This window comes from Protopterus annectens, chromosome 6.part0 (assembly GCF_019279795.1).
Source record: "Protopterus annectens isolate FY-2018-M chromosome 6.part0, PAN1.0, whole genome shotgun sequence".
NCBI classification, from domain to species: domain Eukaryota; kingdom Metazoa; phylum Chordata; order Ceratodontiformes; family Protopteridae; genus Protopterus; species Protopterus annectens.
Window position 1 is genome coordinate 274,608,288 of NC_056737.1, and position 21,418 is coordinate 274,629,705.

General features: G+C 38.6%; 1 protein-coding gene across 5 annotated transcripts in view; it reads right to left on the reverse strand.

The window, feature by feature from the left end:
• Window positions 1-21,418, reverse strand: part of SMOC1 (SPARC related modular calcium binding 1) — a 1,430,756-nt gene that overhangs the window by 12,871 nt on the left and 1,396,467 nt on the right. For all 5 annotated transcript variants that reach the window (XM_044074027.1, XM_044074032.1, XM_044074030.1 and 2 more), the window contains one exon: window positions 853-906. In XM_044074027.1, the coding sequence (XP_043929962.1) occupies window positions 853-906 (54 nt within the window). The remainder of the gene's footprint in view (window positions 1-852; window positions 907-21,418) is intronic.

Consider the following 21,418-nt stretch of genomic DNA (forward strand, 5'->3'; position numbering starts at 1 on the left):
TATATATATATACATATATGTACATGTGTGTGTGTGTGTGTGTATATATATATATATATATATATATATATATATATATATATAAAATGTGTGTGTGTATCTATATCTATACTCTATATTTATTTACATATATATATATATATATATATATATATATATATATATATACATATACATATATATGTATATACACACACACACACACACACACACACATATATATATATATATATATATATATATATATATATATATATATATACACACATACACATATACACATGAGTTTATCAGCAAACTGCAAACACTAATAAGCCAAACACAGACAAAGCAATCATTTTACAATGAACTGTAAAATGACTAAATAGGATAACCACACTACCATATTTCCCTTTCAACTATTCACTAACAGTATTAAAGTTGCACCTTTATATATTGGTTTAACAGGCCCTGAGATTCAGAAAGTTTACCAGGAGTGGTAAAACAGGGCTTACACACTGGCGGCTGCAATTTCTGAATCAGGGACAGCCTCACCACAGTGTTTCTGCACAAATCAGTTGTACTGAAATTAGCACTTTGTATCATCTGTATTTATGCTTCTGAAAATTATGCCCATAAACTGTTACTTATTTTTAACAGTTTGTTACAGTACCCTAACATCTGCAGCAGACGTTTCGATAGTTACACTTTGTATACTGCATATCTTTAAGTATATACTTGTCTTTCACAGACAGGGAAGATGCCTCTGGGAGCAATTGGGACATTATGACTTTCAGATGAGATTTATGAAATATATCACTAGCAAATTAAGTACATTCAAACCTAGAGAAATAAGAAAGACAAAGGACTTACGGAAAGGGTTTGTGCCTTGTCGTCTTCCTTGAGAGAGGTTACCAATATTGCTTCCTGCAAAAATCAATACAAAAGAAAGAAAAGTCACAGGCCAAGTAGAGCAGGTTTTGCCTTCTAATAAATAAGTCAGACTGTACTTCTTCAATGAGTTCCTCTTATTTCACACTGTTTGAATAACAAACATTCTAAAGCCATTTTGGTATACAGCAGATAAGGACTGTTTCCCTAAATTAAGTTACAGTGTCCTTATTTTTAATGGAAGCTCACATTACCTACATACCAGGTACCCCAGTTTTTCAGTGCTGTATATGACTACCTTCCATCTTGATACAAGTAGTGATGCTGAGTTTATTATCTCCTGAGATACAGGAGGTTCAAGTGTATTCTGATAACTGTGAATAAACTAGCTTTTCTAGTTTTTCTTCGATAAGTAGAACTGAAATGGGACAACAGGGGGAGGTGTTTTTGGGATTAGTCTGCTTTGGAACGATTTAATTACTTCAGTTTTCCAGATGTAAGACATGGTGCCTTTGGAGAAACACAGGTTGTAGATTCGGACGAGGGGGGAGTTAGAGGTGGTTCCCACAATGACAGTTGAATCATGGGTTGAGACTGTCAGAGCTTAGGGGACTGCCTGTTGAGATGTTATTTAATAAGGAAGTGACTTCTTTGGCCTTCATGTGTTTAAAGTTGAAAGAAAAGGCAAAACAAATGGAAGAAGGGAGGAAAGGTGTTTGGGGGAACTGGGATAGTATAGATAAGACATTTGGAACTCTTGTGTTGGAGGCATTATGTTGACCTTGTAACAAATAATTTTTATACCATGCCTTATATGTCATACGTCTGGCTACACCTGTATTTTTAGTTCTGCTGAAATTATCATCTCTTAGACTTCACTGTGTACTTTGACAGAGTATATTACTCTTTTGAAGGAAACATGCCAGTCCAAACTAGTACTGATTTTATCATCTCTTCAGCTTCACTGGGTGTAGCTTTTAACAAAAGTTTCCAAGCCCCCCCCCCAATCAGACTACATTTACTTCTATATTCACACCTATAGTGACAGTTGCACTGTTAGTATAAACAAGCTACATGCTTTCTGCTCATACAGCTGACCTTCTGCAGCCAGGATTGCCCATCCTGGGTCTTAATTGCTCATTTCTAGTCCAGAGATTGTTATTATTGACAAAACCCCTTGACAGGTGGGTCTCTGCACTCAAGGGTGGATTTATATTTTGGCTTTCAAGTTCTGATACTGGTGAGGCAGGACATGGGACAGATCTTCAGGAGGCTGGTCTCTCTGAAGTCTTACTGTGGTTATGGTGAGAAGCATAAAATAAAATAAATAGAATAAAAGGAGGAGACTTATACAAAAAAAGGCCAAATCTCAAGTAGAAAAACCATCCCTGATCAGCATTAGTAAGAAATTGAGGGCCCTCATCAAGTCAACTAAAGCTAATTTTGAAAAGAATGTTGCCAAGGATGCCAAGGATAACCATAAGGCCTTCTATGGCTACATCAAAAACCTAAATGGCAATGCTCAGGTCTGTTCTGAGCTAGTACAAAATGGAACAAAATACACTGGCCCTTCTGACATTGCCAACATCTTGGCTGACAGGTTCAGTGCAAATTTCTCCCCCCCCTCACCAACTACAGGACCTATTACCATTCCAGGGGATTGTGTAAGTCCAATTATTACTGATATGTTAGTTAACAAGGCTCTATCTAAAGCTAAAAACACTGCCTCCATGGGACCAGATGGTGTCCCAGGCTGTGTCATACACGAGCTCCAAAAGGAATTAACCCTGCATCTTAATACCCTGTTCAGTCTCAGCCTCTCCACAGGATATGTGCCCAGAGAATGGCGCATGGCAACGGTGGTCCCGCTACACAAGGGTGGGGCCACAACTGACCCTGGGAACTACTGACCAATAAGCCTGACCAGTCTGATCTGTAAGGCTATGGAGTGAATCATTATGGAACTCATAAATGGAGAGATTGGGAACTGCCAGTCGCTGGACCCCACACAGTTCGGCTTCGTCAAGGGCAGATCATGCCTCCTGAACTTGGTGGATTTCTTTGAAACAGTTACTCAGGCTATAGATAAGGGAAAGGAGGTACACACAGCTTACCTTGACCTTGCTAAAGCATTTGACACCATTCCCCATTCGGGTATTATTGATAAGCTCACCAGCCTGGGCATAAACCCTTACGTCACAAGATAGATCGCAAACTGGCTCTCAGACAGATCCATAAAGTAAGAGTAGCAGGATCTATGTCTGAATCCAGACCAGTAATGAGTGGTGTGCCTCAGGACTCTGTCCTGGGACCCCTCCTGTTTGGCATATTCTTCTCAGAAGTACAGGCAAGCATAGAAGGGCTGTGGCTGACTAAGTTTGCAGACGACTACAAACTGGGTGCTATAATAGAGTCTCCGGCTGACATGGAGATCCTCCAGAAGGGCCTAAATGAGACTGATGCATGGTGTCAAAGCCATAGTCTCAAGCTAAATGCAAAAAAATGTGTAGTAATCCCCTTTGGAAAAAGCAGAGTGCCCGCAAACTACAACATAGGAGGTAATCCCCTGAAATCTGAAGAAGAAATAGGGATCTAGGGACCCAAGTAGATAGCCAGCTTTCCTTTGATAACCATGTTGCCAAAGTGGTTAGAAAATCCTTCTATGTGACCCATCTGATCATGAAAGGGTTTGCATCAAGATCTAAGGATGTAATGGTGCCCCTCTACCCTTCCCTCATCAGACCCATTATCGAGTACAATGCACCAATTGGAATGTACCTGGCTAGACATCTCCAGCAGCTGGAGAGACCACAGAGGTACCTCAACAAGAGAATTACTGGCCTCAAACAGTTGCCTTATGCAGCACGATTGAAAAAGCTAAGACTGTTCTCTGTTGCATACCGCTTTCTCAGAGGCGATCTCTGTCTAACGTACAGAGCCATGTCCAACCCAGAATTGTTGAACATGCTCCATCTTAGCAAAACCAAATCTACTCAAGCTACATGCTCTAGGGATATAAACCTCAACACAACAATGAATAGAACATGCTGGAGGGATAGATTCCCTTCACAGAGACTTCCCTTACTATGGAACAGGGTCCCAATCTACATAAGACAGAGCCCCTCACTATCACTCTTCAAGAGGAACCTTGATGAGTGGATGGGTAACAGAAAGTTCACACCGGGGATTACACCAACAGCACTACTAGATAGGGGCCAAGGGTACTAGCTGCTAGTACAAGGGTCTAGGGAACTACTAAAGGGGCGGTGAATACCGCACAACGTGGCTGGGCTAATATATGCCTTCGGGCAGATAGCTCAGTACCAACCTATGAACCTATAATCTGGAAATGATGTACTGACATCCCTTGGCATTCGTGGGCATTCAGTGATGCAAAATCAACTAGTGCACACCTGCTGCAACTCACAGCTGACGTGACTTATACCACTGAAGTCACTGGCCTGTAGAATCGACATACGGAAGACTGCTGCATCATGTTTCACAGCTACTAACAGAGGATGCAAGTGCATAGTCTATTCCTGATCTTTTCTGTCACTGGCCTAGTCAGCCTACAAAACCTCATGCCGTTAACAAATCTTAGGTGCACACCTCAATTAGCAACACTTTTTTTGGAATGGCTATAATTTTTCTATTTAGAGTCCATAATGTCTGTAAAAGATGCTAGATTTGGCAAAAAAAAGAAAAGAATAAATAAACCAATTAGTCAGTCATAAGGGTTATGCATAGCCTTAACTTCTAAATACTGAAGATATAAACTATTAAACCAAATCATCTACCTAGCAACCTTGTCTTCTGACCAAAGGATAAAATAGCAGCAAGAAAAGGTACTCTGGATGAAGATGCAGATAGAAAAAAGAAAGCTAGAAGGCATAGGGATGGTTAAAATATGCTGGTTTTACTTATAGAAGATCTTCAATGTGGAACTTTGAGGGAACTTTGAGGAACATGAACTTTTTAAGACCCCAAATGAGGTACGTTCCTCGTAATGAGGTACACTTGAGAGGTATGCTAGAAGGATTTATACTGAAGTTAAAAAGCAGCTTTAGTCTATTCTTATTATGCCAGTGCACTTAATTTGGAGATCTGTGAACAGCTGCATTTGCATCAGAATAAAAGCTACTACACTTGGTTATATCTTAAAAATATTAAACATGGCCAGGATTCTAATTTTGGTTTCTGTTAATTTCAGCAATTGTGCATAATGATTCTTGGGACAACATTTCTGCTCAGTGGTATTTAAATAGCTCTCCTGAATTATTATTTCTGAATAATAATGTTCTGATTAAAGTAAAGGAGGTAAGGGAGTCTACGACGTGAAGAGTACTATCCACGTTCAGAGAAAAGAGAACATGGACTCCCCTTTTTGCCCTTCTCTAATATGTAGACATTTGTAGGTTCCAACTAAGATTCACAACCAACAGTCTTAAAATTAGATACATATTAGCCTTCTTATATGGCCAAAGCTCGCCCTTGATCAGAAACCTCAGAAATAAGATTGTCACCCAGAGATATGTAGCTGAAAGCCAGCACAGAGAATAAAGGACAGTTGGTCACATATCTTTCAACTGTCCAGATTTTTACACAATATCCAGAGTTTCACCTCATATTTTAATTCTGTTCTTTAACACGTGTCATTTTGGCAAATTATTGACAAATGAAGTCACTAAATAATGACAAACATTTGTGTTTCACACTTTACATCATTTAGAAAATGCGTCTTAATGCAAAACATATCAACTTTCTACATTCCTAAGGTAAAATATTTAAAATCTGTCCCTCATTTTGGCCCTGTGTCCACCCAATATTTTTGTTTTTGCCCATACTTCTTGCAATAAGAGATTGAAAGGTATGGCTGTCCCTAGGCTGGACAGTATTGGAAGCTTGGACAACAGCTATGATAGAATGTGCTAAAGCTGATATCTATAACAGAATGCCATCCACTCTGTGATATCTGTGATCCTTAACCGCTTTAACCTGCAGTATTAGAGATTGTGCATTACTGAAAATGGGACAAATCAGTGGTCTTCTTTTACTACACTTTTCCAAAGCACTACAGAGGTATTATTTTAGCCATGTTCATGTCTGTGTTTGAGAGCCAGTTTTGAAGTAAATGATGACTTATTGCTGCCAAAATCCAACAGTTGGGAGGATTTTTTTTCTTGAGTACACTTTCAGTCTTTATTTGTATGATTAACTTCATTTTTTCCATTTTCTGTATTCTCTTCAGTGCTTCTCACTTCACTGTGAATCAATGGTGCAAAATGGTGAGAAGAACTGAAGAGAATTAAAGAGAAGACAATTTGAGATACATAAGGTAGGCTCATGCATCCTACATCAGTATCTAGGCAGGCAGACATAAGACCTGCTAGGTTCCTTGCTGGAAGATGCCACTACTTGGGAGTAGTTTTAGCTGAGAAAACAGGACAATGAAGATGGGTAAATCCAGATATTGCTTATGACTTACCTTTACAGATCATCTGATATGAGTCATGTTAGCTATGAAAAGTATAGTTTAGAATCCTTACATTTAAGAGAAAAAAGTTATAAATTACATTTCTAGTGACTTCTTTAAAAAGTGTTACATTTCACTATTATAAGTTTATGTATTATAAAAGCATTTCATTAGTTCACCTATACCTGTGTTTTAGGCCCAAGACCATCAATAGGTTCATAAGTTCATAGGTGTATACTAGGTTAATGGTCCTGGGGCCTTTACAAGCCTAGCCCATAGAAGTGCCCTGGCATTGTGCCACCCGTTGTTAGTTCCCAGTGCCTCTATCAAGTACAGCCACTGAAGTGATCCCTGGGGTGAACTTTCTATTTCCCATCCACTCATCAAGACTTCTCTTGAAGAGAGGGCTAGTGAGGTGCTCTACTTGACATGTATGGGAAGTCTATTCCAGAGCATGGGCAGTCTCTGGGTTATGAACCTGTCCCTCCAGCATGTTCTCTTGACGGTGGTAATGAGGTTGAGGTCTTTGGAGCATGTGGTGCAGAGGGATTGGGATTTCTTTAGATGTAGCATTTCTAACAGAGCTGGGTCAGGCATGGCTTTGTAAGTTAAGCAGAGATCGCCTCTTAGTAGATGATATGAGACAGAGAATAGCAGGAGTTTTTTGAGTCTGTCCATGTAGGAAATGTGTTTAAGGCCTAGGATCCTCTTCATGAGGTACTTTTGTGGCCTCTCCAGCAGTTGCAGGTGTCTAATGAGGTACATGCCAAATGGGGCATTATACTCTATGACTGGTCTAATGAAGGAAGAGTAGAGAGAAATGATGACCTCTTTCTTCCTGGATGCAAAACCCTTGGTAATGAGATGTGCCACATGGAAGGACTTTCTGACCACAGTGGCAATGTGGTGGTCGAAGGAAAAGTTGCTGTCAACCTGTCTCCCCAGATCTCTTATAACACCTTAAGTGGGCTCCCATTGGTGTGGTAATAAGTGGAAACTGAGTTTTTCCCAAAGGGGATGATGACGCATTTTTTGGCATTAAGCTTAAGACCATGGTTTTGATACCAGTTATTCGTCTCAGTGAGGCCTTTCTGTAGGATGTCTGCATCACTTGGGGAGTTAATAATGGTTCCCAGTGAATTTGGTCAGCCAGAGTCCCTCCGTGTTGGCCTGAGCTTCTGAGAAGTAGATGCCAAACAGGAGGGGACCCAGGACCAATCCCTGTGGGACTTCACTCATGACTGGTCAGCAGTCTGACTTGGACTCCACTACTTTCACACTGTGTATTCTATTATGAGACAATTTGCAGCCCACCTAATGATATAAGGGTTGATGCCTAGTTTGGTGAGTTTATCAATAATTCCTGAGTGAAGAATGGTATCAAAGGCCTTGGCCAGATCGAGGTAGGCTGTATGAACTGCCTTACCTTCATCTACCGCTCTGGTGACTGACTCAAAGAAGTCAACCAGGTTGAGCAGGCATGATCTACCTTTCACAAAACCAAACTGCATGGGATCTAGAATTTGGAGATCCCCTATATCCTTGTTAATTAGTTCCATGGTGATGCGTTCCATAGCCTTACATATCAAACTCATCAGGCTAATGGGGCAATAATTTCCAGAGTATGTAGCTACTCCTCCTTTACGGAGAGGGATGACTGTAGCAGTGCGCCATTCGGTAGGGACAAAGCCTGAGGTGAGGCTGTGAGTGAGCAGAGCACACAGATGTGGTGCCAGTTCACTTTGTAATTCATGTAGAACACAGCCAGGGATCTTGTCAGTTCTCATGGAAGCTGTATTCTTGGCCTTAGACAATGCAGCTTTAATCAGTGCTGCAGTACTGCTGGGTGCCTGGCAATCTTTTGGTATTGAGATTGGTCCTTTAGGGGGGAGAGAGGGGTAAAGTTGGCACTGAATCTGTCGGCTAGTATGTTGGGAATATCTGTTGGCTCAGTATAGGAGGTACCATGGTTCAGTAACTCAGAGCAAATCTGGGTATTGCCATGGAGATTCTTGATGTAACTAAAGAAGGCTTTGTGGTTGTTTTTAGTGTCAGTTGCAATTCTGCCTTCATAGCTAGCTTTGGAAGTTTTGATGTGGGATCTCAACTTTTTGTTGAGGCTAATAAGGGAATGTTTCCAGTCTTGGGACTTCACCTTTTTCTGCATCAGTTTCTTCCTTCTGTTGTAGAGTTTATTAATGGCAGGGGACCACCACACTGGCTTCCTTTTTTTTGGAGGAGAGCATCTTGGTTCTGTTGGGTATTGCTAGTTCCATGCATTTATGTACGTGTTTGTACAGTGCATTGGTGTATGATTTGGCAGTCATGCATCTATTTTCCATTGGCATGGGTGCCGTGAAGTTAGCCACTTTTGTTTTTAGGAGTCCAAAGTCAGCTTTGGAGAAGTTTTTCATGGTGGATACCTTTGCGGGGGTGTGGGTGAGATGTGGATTACCATGGTGATTAGTTTGTGGTCAGATCTAACCAGGGAGGACCTGACTATTGGTGTAAAGCAATGGTTGCCCATTTTAGTTATAACCAAGTCAAGGATGTTGCTTCCTCTAGTGGGGTAAGAATGAGTTGGTCCAGGGCATTGGAATCGATGAATTCCAGGAAGCGTTGGGCCAGTGCATTGGTGCATGAGTAGTTTTCCCAGTTGATGGAGGGGTAGTTGAAGTCTCCTAGTATGAGAGTGTTTGGTTGGACCTTGATAGATTCCAGGGTGCTTAGAAATGTGGAGTGAAAGTCTAGGGACATGGTTGGGGACCTGTAGCAGGCTATGACCTGGATCTCAGTCTTACCCACTGTTAGTTGTACCTGAAGTATCTCAGATGCATTATGCTGGGCTACTAGTCTGGAGATGTGCACATCCTTTATGAATATGGAGACACCACTGCCTTTGGAGCTTCAGTCCATGTTTCGGGGCCGAAAGGTGTGGCACACACAAATAAACACAGAACTCTCAAACTGCTTATGTATTTTGTTGCTCCAACTCATGTTGAACATTTCCAAATTTGACGTCAGCTAGGAGGTAGTTTTATAAGCTTACAACAGCCTGTGTTATAAATCTACTTCTCTTACTCATACTATTAAGGTGTACAGGAAAGTTAATATCAGCTGTCCAGACAAACCTTGTGAGAGAGTGAGTTTTTAAACCTATTACAGCATATAGTACCAGGTAATGTAAATGACAACTAAGGTTTGCCTTTCATTAAGCTACATGCAATACTAAACAGGTCAGGTTCAACAAAATCCAAATGTCATACATTAGCATTTTCCATGTGAAGTGGTTCTAAAGGCTTAATGTCTGCTTTACTACAGGCACAAATGGAGGCGTTATACTGCAGGATGGGCCAAATTCGTTTGATATAAGTTAAACAAAACCTACTTGTTTTTAGTTGAAAAAATTCTGTACAGTATGTTCACCTTCCATAGCAATCTAGCATGAGAGGCATGTTTATGAAATACCAGTCTATTCCTGACAATAATCCCTAAGTTGTTCATAGGTATATCCATAGACAAGGGAAGACTATTCAAGCAGATCAGTTTGATGACTGAATTGCATTCAAAGTACATAATATAGCAGTTACTAAAAGTAAACAGAAGACTTCACTGCCCTAATCATTCATTTACATTACTAATATAAATATTGATCTAAACAAATTGCCAGAGCTATTTCCTGGGATACCAAACTTATAATTGTCTGCATATTTGAACAGGAAACACATGAATGTGAATAAGAAGGCTGAGAACACAAAATTAAACAATACTGGTCTACCCACAGAAACTTGGGGGGGGGGCATCGAAATATACAACAGTCTCTATAGGAATGAGAAGTGTACTAATTAGTTCTCTGACAGAGCAGCTGATATATGGAACATACATTAAAGTGAGCACTAGTTTAGATATTTTTAAGAACAGCCTGAACACGTATTAAGGGAGCAACTGTTTTGGTATATTGACAAGCTTGAAGGGCATTTATGCCCGTGCTTGAAATATTTGTATGTGTGTACTATGGTATATTCCTTGGACTTGCACAAATTGTTTCCTGAGAGTTTGCCACTTTTGATTCTAATGATCATGCATTAGTTAACACCACAAGTAATAAGATCGGACAATATTACAACATAAGACTTTCCAACAAATCTAAATAAATTACAACAAACAGCAGTTTGTTGACCATTGTCAGGTCTATTAGGCCTTAGGAAACCATAAGGCTAGTCAAAGTTAATCTTCCTGCAAAGAACTCTTCCTGGTAAATATTTAACTTAAATGAGTAAATATTAATTCCTTTAACAGCACCATGTAACCAATATTCAAAATATCTCCCCAGTACAGATGTCAAACGCATGAGGCAATAACTTTGAACTTTCTCTTGTTCCTCTTTTTCTTATACAAAGGAGCTTCTTAAGATTGTCTTCATTCCCCAGTTCTTTACCACTTTGAAACAAGTTATTAAACAGCAGAACTAGGGAGTCCAGAAGACAGTCCTTTAATTTATTAATCAAATAACCTGTTAGGCCATCTTGCCCCATACTGCAAGTTGGCATAACCCAATTGGATATATTATCTAAGCTTCTCCGTTGTGAAAGAGAATACTTCACATCAAATCATGCTTCAAGATGTGGAGGGTTAAATGTAGCTACAGTTAAACTCTGCACATAACTAATTAACTTTCACAACTTGGCAGGTCATCCTTTGGCAACCTCCTTACAGTAAATACATGATGTTTCAACTTTTACCATTTGAGTGCCTGCACCTCAGCTTAATTCTCTGCCAAAAGCTTCCCACAATCCACACAAATTAGCTGTCTCATAAATGCTGATTAAAAGGGACTGAGGAGTTAAAGCCACATCAAGAAGAGAAATATGGTGGCAGCAAAGAGAATCATGACTGTTGGCATCCTTGAAACAATCTTGCTTTGCTTCTTCTCATGTTTTTATAACTTAAAAGAAAGTGAAGGACCCCTAACCAACATACGACAGTGAGATGATGTTGACTTTTTTTGCTGTGGTTGTGAAAAAGACCAATGGTTTTAAAGCCTGCTGGCAGACAAGACTCATTACTACTTATTAGCCTAAGCAATTCATGTGAAATGAATGTGGACTTTTGCCTGTGATCTGTCAATTGAAACTGTACTCTTCTTAAGACAAACAAAACAAAGCAAAAACAAGTCAAACTGATTATTTTTTACAAAGGCTAGAAAAATTAAAAAAAAATCTGAGTAGTATGACAATAGAAAAGAGCTACAATGGGGATGATAGGCAATTTCCCTTTTGAAAAATGTCCACTTTGGTTTAACACATATAGAAGGACAGTTTCACAAAAACTGCTATAAAAATGTTGATATGTATTAATGCAATGCAAGTGCCAGTCATATAGGTTGTGCCTGCTGCAACATCCTACTCAGATTAACCAGAGCTATAGCTAATCATCAACTCACATCCGTGGAATCTATATCCGCCAAAAGCAAATGGTTGACAATACACATTGTTGGATGCAACAAGAACAATAAAAGGATTGGTGATGTCTCTTTAACCCTTCCCTTCTACTGAAGAACAGCTAAGGCAATGCCTTGTCCAGTGTCTCGGAGCAGAAATGCCTTGGAATAATACTTGACCCATCACTCTCCTTCACTACTGACTCAAACAAAATCATCAATAAAGTTTTGGCACAACATAATGTGTAGAACCATATGCTTTCTTTCAATGATTGCCCATACTGCCATTGCTAGAAATGTTCTACTTCCAAAACTTTAATTTGGTTTGCCTTTCCTGGTTCTGCTCAGATGTTATGAATCACACAAAACTTAACCTTAAGAATCAATCTTCTTGCAAAACTCTTGTGCACCATTGCACTCTACTTAATGACGATAGGTGTCAGTCAGTAACATATATGTCGACCTTTCTTCTTGCCACTCAATCATTTTCAAAATCTTAAACTTGGGCTTCCACTCCCCTGAAAACACAACAGATATTTGGACACCAAAATTACACCCAGAGAAGCTCCCACAATGACAACCTTCCCCTCACCTGTCTATGCTTTAAAACTGCTATTAAGGAGCAACATTCTTCAGAAGACGTTCTGCCATTTGAAACTAAGAACCGCCTTCCCCAGAAATAAAAAGCAGTATACAACTAATGCCTCTTAAACATGCTGTCAACCATCTTCTTAAAGTGGCCAAGTGCACCCGCAACAGTGATAGTGGTTAACACCAGGTAACTATTCAATCTATCAGTACTGGTGTTATTAATGTCTTTGACCTGACCCTCAGGTATTGCTCTAAATATTATCTGATGTTTTCTATTGCATTTATGTACTTAACCCTTGCTTATAACTCATGTTTTAGCCACAGAATTTGTACTTGTTGATAACCCCTGCACATTGCCAGTGTAACAGTACTTACACTTTGTATGCTATAAATTGCATTTTCCTAATTATGTATTTTTTCTATTTTTATTCTGTATTTTCCATCACATGTGTAACTGAGGCCAAGCCATGGCTAAAGAGGGTTAAAGGGACAGCCCACCTACCTGGTGAGCAAATAGTACATAAGTAAGTAAGTGAGTAAATAATAAAATAAAGGATATTTATGTGAGTTCCAGTACAGCAAAACAAATTTGTTGAAAGCTACTTTCATCTAACCTTAAAGAAAGCAGTTTTGTGGGGGAGAGGCTAGTGGCGAGATATCGATCTAGTAATACATATATATATATATATATATATATATATATATATATATATATATATATATAAAAGTTGCACAACAGTGGGAAAGATGACAGCTAAGAGTTGCTTTCAGAGTAATTTCTTTGCAGTGTCAGAACATACAGAACTCTTAAACATCTGTCACATTCCCCTCCCCAAAAAAGTAATCTCTCCTGCATGCATTTTATTTATTTATTCCTTGTTGTCTGTGTTAGTTCCACTAGGCTAGTGGTATTTATACCACTAGGGGAAATTTGGCCTGGGCATCAGGGAACTTCTCATAGAATCGCTTTTGATCCCTACTTGTGAAAGTACTAGCTGCAAGTACCTGTACACAACCTGTTCCTAGTGTAGTGGCAGCTGGGAGGCCTGTGTGAGAGATAGAGGATTCAATGAAGGGAGCAGAGGCAAATGCCAGCTCAAGGAAAAAGGTTACAGAAGCCATAGAAGATCAAGAATTAATATTTCAGCAGCAGCTGTTTGGGAAAATGGATAAGTCAAGCAGAGATGAGTGTATAACAACCCTCCAATCAGGAGGTTTGCGGGATGATTTACTGAAATAATTAATCAAAGTAAGTGAAAGAATGAAGTGTTGTAATTGGATATTTCAGACAAAATACAGGAGGAGGAAGACACAGACATTAGGCTACAAGAAGCCAGTGTACAAATGAAGACAACATACATGGAAAAAATGGCAACTACAAAAGGTGGGCAGAAGTAAAAGAAAAAAGGGAAAGTTTGTGGTATGGATATAAAGTCAAAACAGCCAGGAATTAAACAGATATGAGGTATGGGGCAATCTAATATCCAAGTCTAAACACAAAGGTAAAAGCTTTTATTTTGATTAACAATGAGACATTCTGTGAAATTTATTTTGAAACTGTACAAGGTATGGAAACATTTTTATGTGAGTGTGAAAAAAAGACAGAATAACAGTCCATGGAATGAATATGTAATTAAAGCATTGTTTCAAGAGACTAAAAAGAAAATACATGTGCAGTTTCAAACAGAGGTTGACAGAGATTCTTTAAAAGAACATTTAAAAAATGTTTGCAACGAAGTAATAGACATTTCAAAAGTTCATGACAATAAGGGGTTATGGACTGGGGGATGGGATTCTCATCTTAAAATGGAAATGGAAAAATCATACACATTCCAAGTATTATAAATGTTGATGGCAACAAAGGTGTTGTAAAATATTGGGGCAACCAAAAACATGTTTTTTTTGTGGGAAAGAATGACATTTAATTAGTAACTGTAACAAAAAGAAATGTTGCATATGTGGTACAGCAGGGCATAAAGCAAAGAAATGTGAACTTGAATGTTATAAATATAAAAAAAAACAGACATTTATGGATGAGTTGTAAAGAAAAAGAGAATAAACAAATTATTGTAAATCAGGGTAATGGCAAAGACCAAAGTGGAAATGAAGAGGAGAAGAAATTTTCGAAAACAAATGAGACAGTAAAAAAAATGATGATGGACAGGAATTAATAGATATACTTGGAAGCTGGTGGCAAAGAAGATATAAGTTGGAAAGTAGTAAGAGGAAAAATGTATTGGTAAAAAGAGTAAAAGAAAAAAAATGTAAAGGCTTTAATATAAAAGAAAAGAAGAAAGGGAATGGGTAACAGATGTGAAGTTAAAGAAAGCAATACCGGAGTAAGATGTTAAAGAACAGAGGAAGGACACTTACTGTTAACAGTGTGAAGAATATAACAAGAAGGATAGCAATTTTAGAATGGTGCAACAAATGTGATGCTGACATTATTATCTCAGAATATATAAGATTTCTGATTTACAGAGAAAGACTGCAAACACAAAAAATGTGGGGTGGGGAAATAATACAGAACATGTTGAATGCATGGGGAATGAAAAGTGTTCAGGAATAACAATATTCTGCAGAAGATTGGTAACAATTTTAGATGTTACATTATTACCAATTTGAAGATTAACAATTGTAGATTTAAGACGGTAAGAAAAAGTTTATAGAAACATAGCTATTTGTACTTATGTGATGTCTAAAGAAAGAGAGAATTTATTTCCAAAAATGTTAAGATTACATTGTTGTAAACATGCATATTATAATTACAGTGGATTTTAACTGTGATTTGAGGGGGGATAAAAAGAAAAGAGTAAAAGATATAAAACATTATTGAAGTAATGAAATGTAGAAAATTAGTCATATAGAATAGAAAACATTGGACATATAAAAGGGGTGCTATAACAACTGAAACTGCTTACTTTACAGTTTCAGAAGTTGTGAGTATAATGAAAAAATAAACTTTTATAACAAGCTTTTCAGACCATTTGTCACTATGGATGGAAACATATCATAACAAAGAACATATAAGAATAGGAAAAGGCGTAAAAAATAAATAAAAAGGAATGGAATGAAAAAGAAAAGGAAGTAATTATTCAGTTATGGAAAGATTATATTATTATGGAAGTCTTGGTCTGAATGGTGGATCACCATTAAAAGAAAATACAAACATAAGACAAGGATGTCCTATCAGCAGTATTTTATTTGCTTTAGTTATAGGTTCATAGGTTCATAGGTTCATACTAGGCTATCTGCCCTAGGGCATTTATAAGCCTAGCCAGAGTGTGTGTGGCTTTCACCACCCCTTAAGAGGAGAATACTATACCCATTAGTTTGCTGTGACTCTGTCCAGCAGTGACACAGAGATGATTCCCGATCTCCCATCCAGATTTCTCTTGAACAGAGTCAGTGAGGGGCTCTGCCTCACATGGACTGGGATTCTGTTCCATAGTGTAGGGAGTCTCTGGGTGATGAATCTGTCCCTCCAGCATGTCCTATTTATATCCGTGTTGAGGTTTAAGTCTCTTGCTCTCGTGGCTCTGGTGGATTTGGATTTTTTGAGGTGGAGCATGTCCATTAATTCCGGTTGGACATGGCCTTGTATGTCAGGCACAGATCACCTCTGAGCAGACAGTATGCGACTGAATAGAGCTGGAGTTTCTTCAGTCGGGCATCGTATGACATATGTTTGACCCCTTTATCCTTTTGGTGAGGAACTTTTGGGGTCTTTCCAACTGCTGCAGGTGTCGGGTAAGGTACATTCGGGCGTTGTACTCAATCATTGGTGTGATAAGTGAAGAGTACAGGGGTACAATGACCTCTCCTGATCTGGATGTGAATCCCTTCATGATCAGGTGGGCAATGTAGAAGGTCTTCATAACCACTTTGGCAATGTGAGTGTCAAAAGAGAGGTTACTGTCAACTTGGGACCCCAGGTCCCTGATAACTTCTTCCGTGTTTAATGGATTCCCACCTATGTGGTAATTAGGGGTTACCTTGTTTTTCCCAAAGGGTATGACTATACATTTTTTGGCATTTAGCTTAAGGCCATGGCTCTGGCACCAGTTATCCATTTCTATGAGACCTCTCTGGAGGATGTCTGTGTCTGATGGAGTGTCAATTATGGTGCCCAGTTTGCAGTCATCTGCAAATTTTGTCAGCCACAATCCCCCTATGTTTGCCTACACTTCAGAAAAATAAATGCCGAACAAGAGGGGCCCAGAACTGAGCCCTGTGGGACACTTAGAGTCTGACATGGCACCAGCAACTCTAACCCTGTGTGTTCTGTCCTTGAGCCAGTTTGCAACCCATCTTGTGACATATGGGTTTACATCTAAGCTGGTGAGCTTTTCTATGATGCCCTTGCTAGGTCAAGGTAGGCTGTGTGAACTGCCTTACTCTCATCAATGGCCTTAGTGACTGTTTTGAAAAGTCGACCAAGTTCAAGAGGCAGGATCTGCCCTTGACAAAGCCAAATTGTGTAGGATCCAGTGTCTGTAGGTCCCCAATGTCTTTATTTATGAGTTCCATTATGATCCTCTCCATAGCTTTGCAGACAAGGCTGGCGGTAATTTTGTGGAGTGGGACCACAGTTGCCATACACCATTCTTTGTAGTAAGGCTAAGATTAAACAGCAGCCTTATGTGTAGGTTTAGTTCCTCATTGAGTTCGTAGCACACAGCCGGGGACACCGCCCAGTCCCATTGATGCTGTGTTTTTGCTTTAGAGAGCAGCTCTCACCTGGGCATCTGAGATGTTTGGGAGGCTAGACTCTGGTGGGATAGATATTTCTCCTTTTGGGGAGGAGGAATTTGCACTGAACCTGTCTGCCAGTATGTTGGCAATGTCTGTGGGTTCAGTGATTTTTTTTATCATTTTGGACTAATTCTGAGCATATCCGGGAGTTTCCACCCAGGTTTCTAACATAGCTAAAGAAGGCCTTATGATTGTCTTTTGTGTCATTAGCGATTTTTCTCTCAAAGTTGGCCTTGGATGATTTTATGAGTGATTTTGCTAGTATTGATCAGAGATGCCTTCCCTTTTAGGGATTTTGCTCTGTCATGTAGTAGCTTTCTCCTCTTGTTGTAGAGTTTGTTTATGGCTGGGGTCCACCAGACCAGGCTCATGCCTTTGGTGGAAAGGGTCTTGATTTTATTAGGGATTGCTTGATTCATACATTCCTGGAGGTGCTCGTAGAAGGCATTTGTAAGGTTTTCAGCAGTGTGGGTTGTGGTTTCCACTGGCTCGAGGGCCTTGAAGGATACCACTCCAGTCTTAAGAAGTGTGAAGTTTGCTTTTGAGAAGTTCTTCACTGTGGTCTTTGCTGGGGTGGGATGTGGATCTCCAATGAGATTAATTTATGGTCTGATCTCACCAATGAGGGATATACTTCAGGTGTGGAGCATTTTGTCCCCATGTTTGTGATGACCAGGTCTAGTATATTTTCTCCTCTTGTGGGAATGGTGACTAGTTGTTCCATAGCATTTGAGTTTATGAACTCCAGGAACCTTTGGGCTAGGGTGTTGGGGCTTGAGTAATGTTCCCAGTCTATGTTTGGGTAGTTGAAGTCACCCAATATGATGGTGTTTGGAGACATTCATACTCAGTGTCTTCAGGAAGGCTGTGTGGGTTTCCTAAGTTTGAGAAGGTGGTCTGTAGCATGCTACAAACTGTAGTTTACCTATGGTTAATTGCACCTGGATGGTCTCCGATGCTTCGTTGCCACTAACCTGGATGTGTGGGTATCCTTTATGAATATAGATACTCCCTCCTTTTGTGGTTCGGTCCTTTGGGGCCAGAACACATGATATGAGGTATAACCTGATAGTGCTGGGGTGCTCTCAGGTGCCTTGCAGCAGGTTTCAGGCACAGGACAGACATCGATGTTGTCCATACTGAGGAGGGCTTGCATCTTGAGTTTTGTTTTCTAGGGCGGTAGGTTTATCATTTGAGCCTTGCCTAAAAAAGGCATTATGGGGGTGGCAAGAGCCTTTGCCAATATCCGAAAGCTCAGGGGTGACAGGTGCAAGGCTTGTCAAGCATGTCATCCCAGGCAGACAGACATTGGATCCCCTTAGAATGAAATACAACAGTCATGGAAATTAACCCAAAAATAAAGACTGCAACATTTATAGTTCATACAGATGCTGAAATTCCAGTTATGATGTCATAAGCAGATGATATTATTACAACTGCTAAAAACAGAGGATGGATAAGATAAATTACAATTTATTTGGTTTACTGTTTAAAGGAAATATGCATGACTTCAAATAAAGAAAAATGCAAAAAAATGGGGGATACAATAAAAATAGGACATTTCTAATTCTCCATGAAAGAAATACCTGTTTTAGGGATACATTTTGATAAAGAAAGTAATAGAAAGGGATTAAATATTATATTAAAGGAAGTGAAAGACATTCGTGCTTTATGGAAAATGTAGAGATTAGTTTATAAGAAAAAAATAAATTTGATTAACTCAGTATGAATAGGTAAGATAACATATTTTCAGTGCTGCTAAGACTCCTAGAATGTATGAGAAGTTTTTGTTAGAAATAATCATCTTCTTTATATGGGGATCTAGATTAAATCCTGTTAACAGAAGTTTATTGTACATAAACAGAGGAAGAGGATTAGGATTGCTTAATCCAATAGTATATGCTGCATCATTAAACATATATAACATTTTGAAACAGTTAAATGAAAAATAAATGTGAATTTAATAAGACAAGTTTTTAAATGTAAGTATAATGAATTCTGGAAAACAATAACAAATAAAGAGTAAAAAAAAGTTCTAACGAAGAAACAGAGAATTAGCAAAAAATAAACGTGGAAAATAAAGATTGATGAAGTGGAAGAAAACAGAAATTTATGGTACAAAATAGTGTGAAAAAATATTATTGCATTAATCCATGGGAGAATATTTCAGAAGACAAGATCAATGCGATTAAAGGAATAAATAAATGGTGCAGTCTTTATGTTGAATGTCAACATTTTTTATGGAGATTGGGAATAAAGAAGTTGCTGGTAAAAGCAAGTATGCCTTACAAAAAGAAAAGTGAAAGAATATTTTTGTATTATGGTGAAGACGAAACAACAGAACATGTTTTTGAAATGTGAGAGTTAAATATTATGGAATAAATTATGCACATATTTGTTTTGGAGATTTTCAGAATAATAGTAAAAAATATATGATGGAATATGGTTATTATGAGAATATAGTTAAAAAAAATTAGATATGGATAAAAAGTGTTTTATGCGGCCTGGGTATTATGGAATGAAAGGATTAATGAAACTATGTTTAATAGAAACTGGATATTACTGTTAAAATTAAAAAAAAATACATTATGGTTATGGAAAAAGGAGTGGAGGTCGAAGAAAGAAACATGTACGTTTGACTATTAGCTTGAGGTATAGAAATATGAAAGTGAAAACTATTTTAAACAATTGTATAAATATGTAAATAAATAAACGACTCCTACACTTTTCAATAGGTACAATGGGATCTTTTATACCCACTGAGCTAACACCAACTCAAGCAGAAGGAGCCTTGGTTTAACATCTCATCTGAAGGGCAATATACTCAGGAGTGCAGCTTTATACTGCACCACATTCTCAGTAATTGATCTACATGGTGTAGGAATAGAACCCACAGCCTTTTGCACTAAAGGTGAGTATGCTACTTGTTGCACCAGTGACACAGCTACAATTTTCTCACCCCTGCATGTCTAAACATACTAATTCTGAGATTATGGAATCTTGAGGGAAAGGAGAAACTTTTGTTACTCACACAATTCCAGGATCTCACCAAGTCAATAGGCAGCTTTTCACAAAATGTGGCTGCCAATGAGAACTGGTAAAGGAGTCTTATTTCATGAAAACACTATGGAATAAACTGCAAAACTTCATTCCAAGGTCTGTTTGTCCTGCAGCAATAAACACTGACCACATACCCAGTTCCCTCTGTTCTGTGTATCACTAGCAATGTCTGCCAACTCAGACATGTGGGACCAGTGTCCGACTCTGAATCTCATACTCAACTCATCTTACAGTGACTACTTCTACTACTGTTAGAGCAATTAGAATGACATAATGAAAATGTGCCCAAACTGTGGTAAAACAGATATAGAGATACAAAAGACAAACCAGACAACCATGGCAACTCATTAAATTTACCAATTCACTTTTTAAGGTGGAACCCTTGCAAAAAAGTATTTTTACACACCCTCAAGCAAGCAGACATGAGTGACAGAGTGCAACAATCAGGTATTTAAACAAACCCATTTTCTATTTATTTAATAGAGGAAGTACTCTGTCAGCAGGGACCATTTGTAAGTATAACTCAGATCTGTAGCACTTCTGAAGCACATGAACACTAAATCCTCATCCTAGGTCATGCCTGAAAGATAGGAGGTCCAGACTTTATAAATCATTTAATGATGTCACAGAGTAAAGCAAGGCTCCCAACAGCTTTCTGCAAAGGACATAGTCTTCAGACTTCAGCAAATACCCGTCTCACTGTTTGTGCTTGGAAATAAACAGATGCAACATAATTAGAGGTAAACACAGTTTATTACACAGAGGTATTTACCTTTAAAACAGTATGGAAACATTGCTATGAAAGGGAGTAGAAGGGAAGAGAAAGAGGAAAAGAATTTGGGGCTAGGTTTAGGACCAGCAGCTGTTAGTTATCCCAGATTATTCAACCCAATGTGATACTTTCCTATCACTAAGAATGCATAACTCTCCTGCCTTTTAGACTGCAGGATGATACAGATCCCATAAGCTGTGCTAATATACATGTTCATTTTTTTATTTCTCTGTGAAATTGCTCTATTTTTGTTATTAGGTAATGTTGTATCAAGCGAACTGACTTGTTCTGACATTTTTTGCATCAGTTACTGCTTTGACATTCCATTTCATACTTGAAAACAGGCAACTGTTTTCTAATCCATCTACCTGAACATTAAAAATAAGATCATGAGACAACATACAGAAAGAAACTTACAACATGTACAAAAATAAATAAAAATAAAAAAAACTGAAGA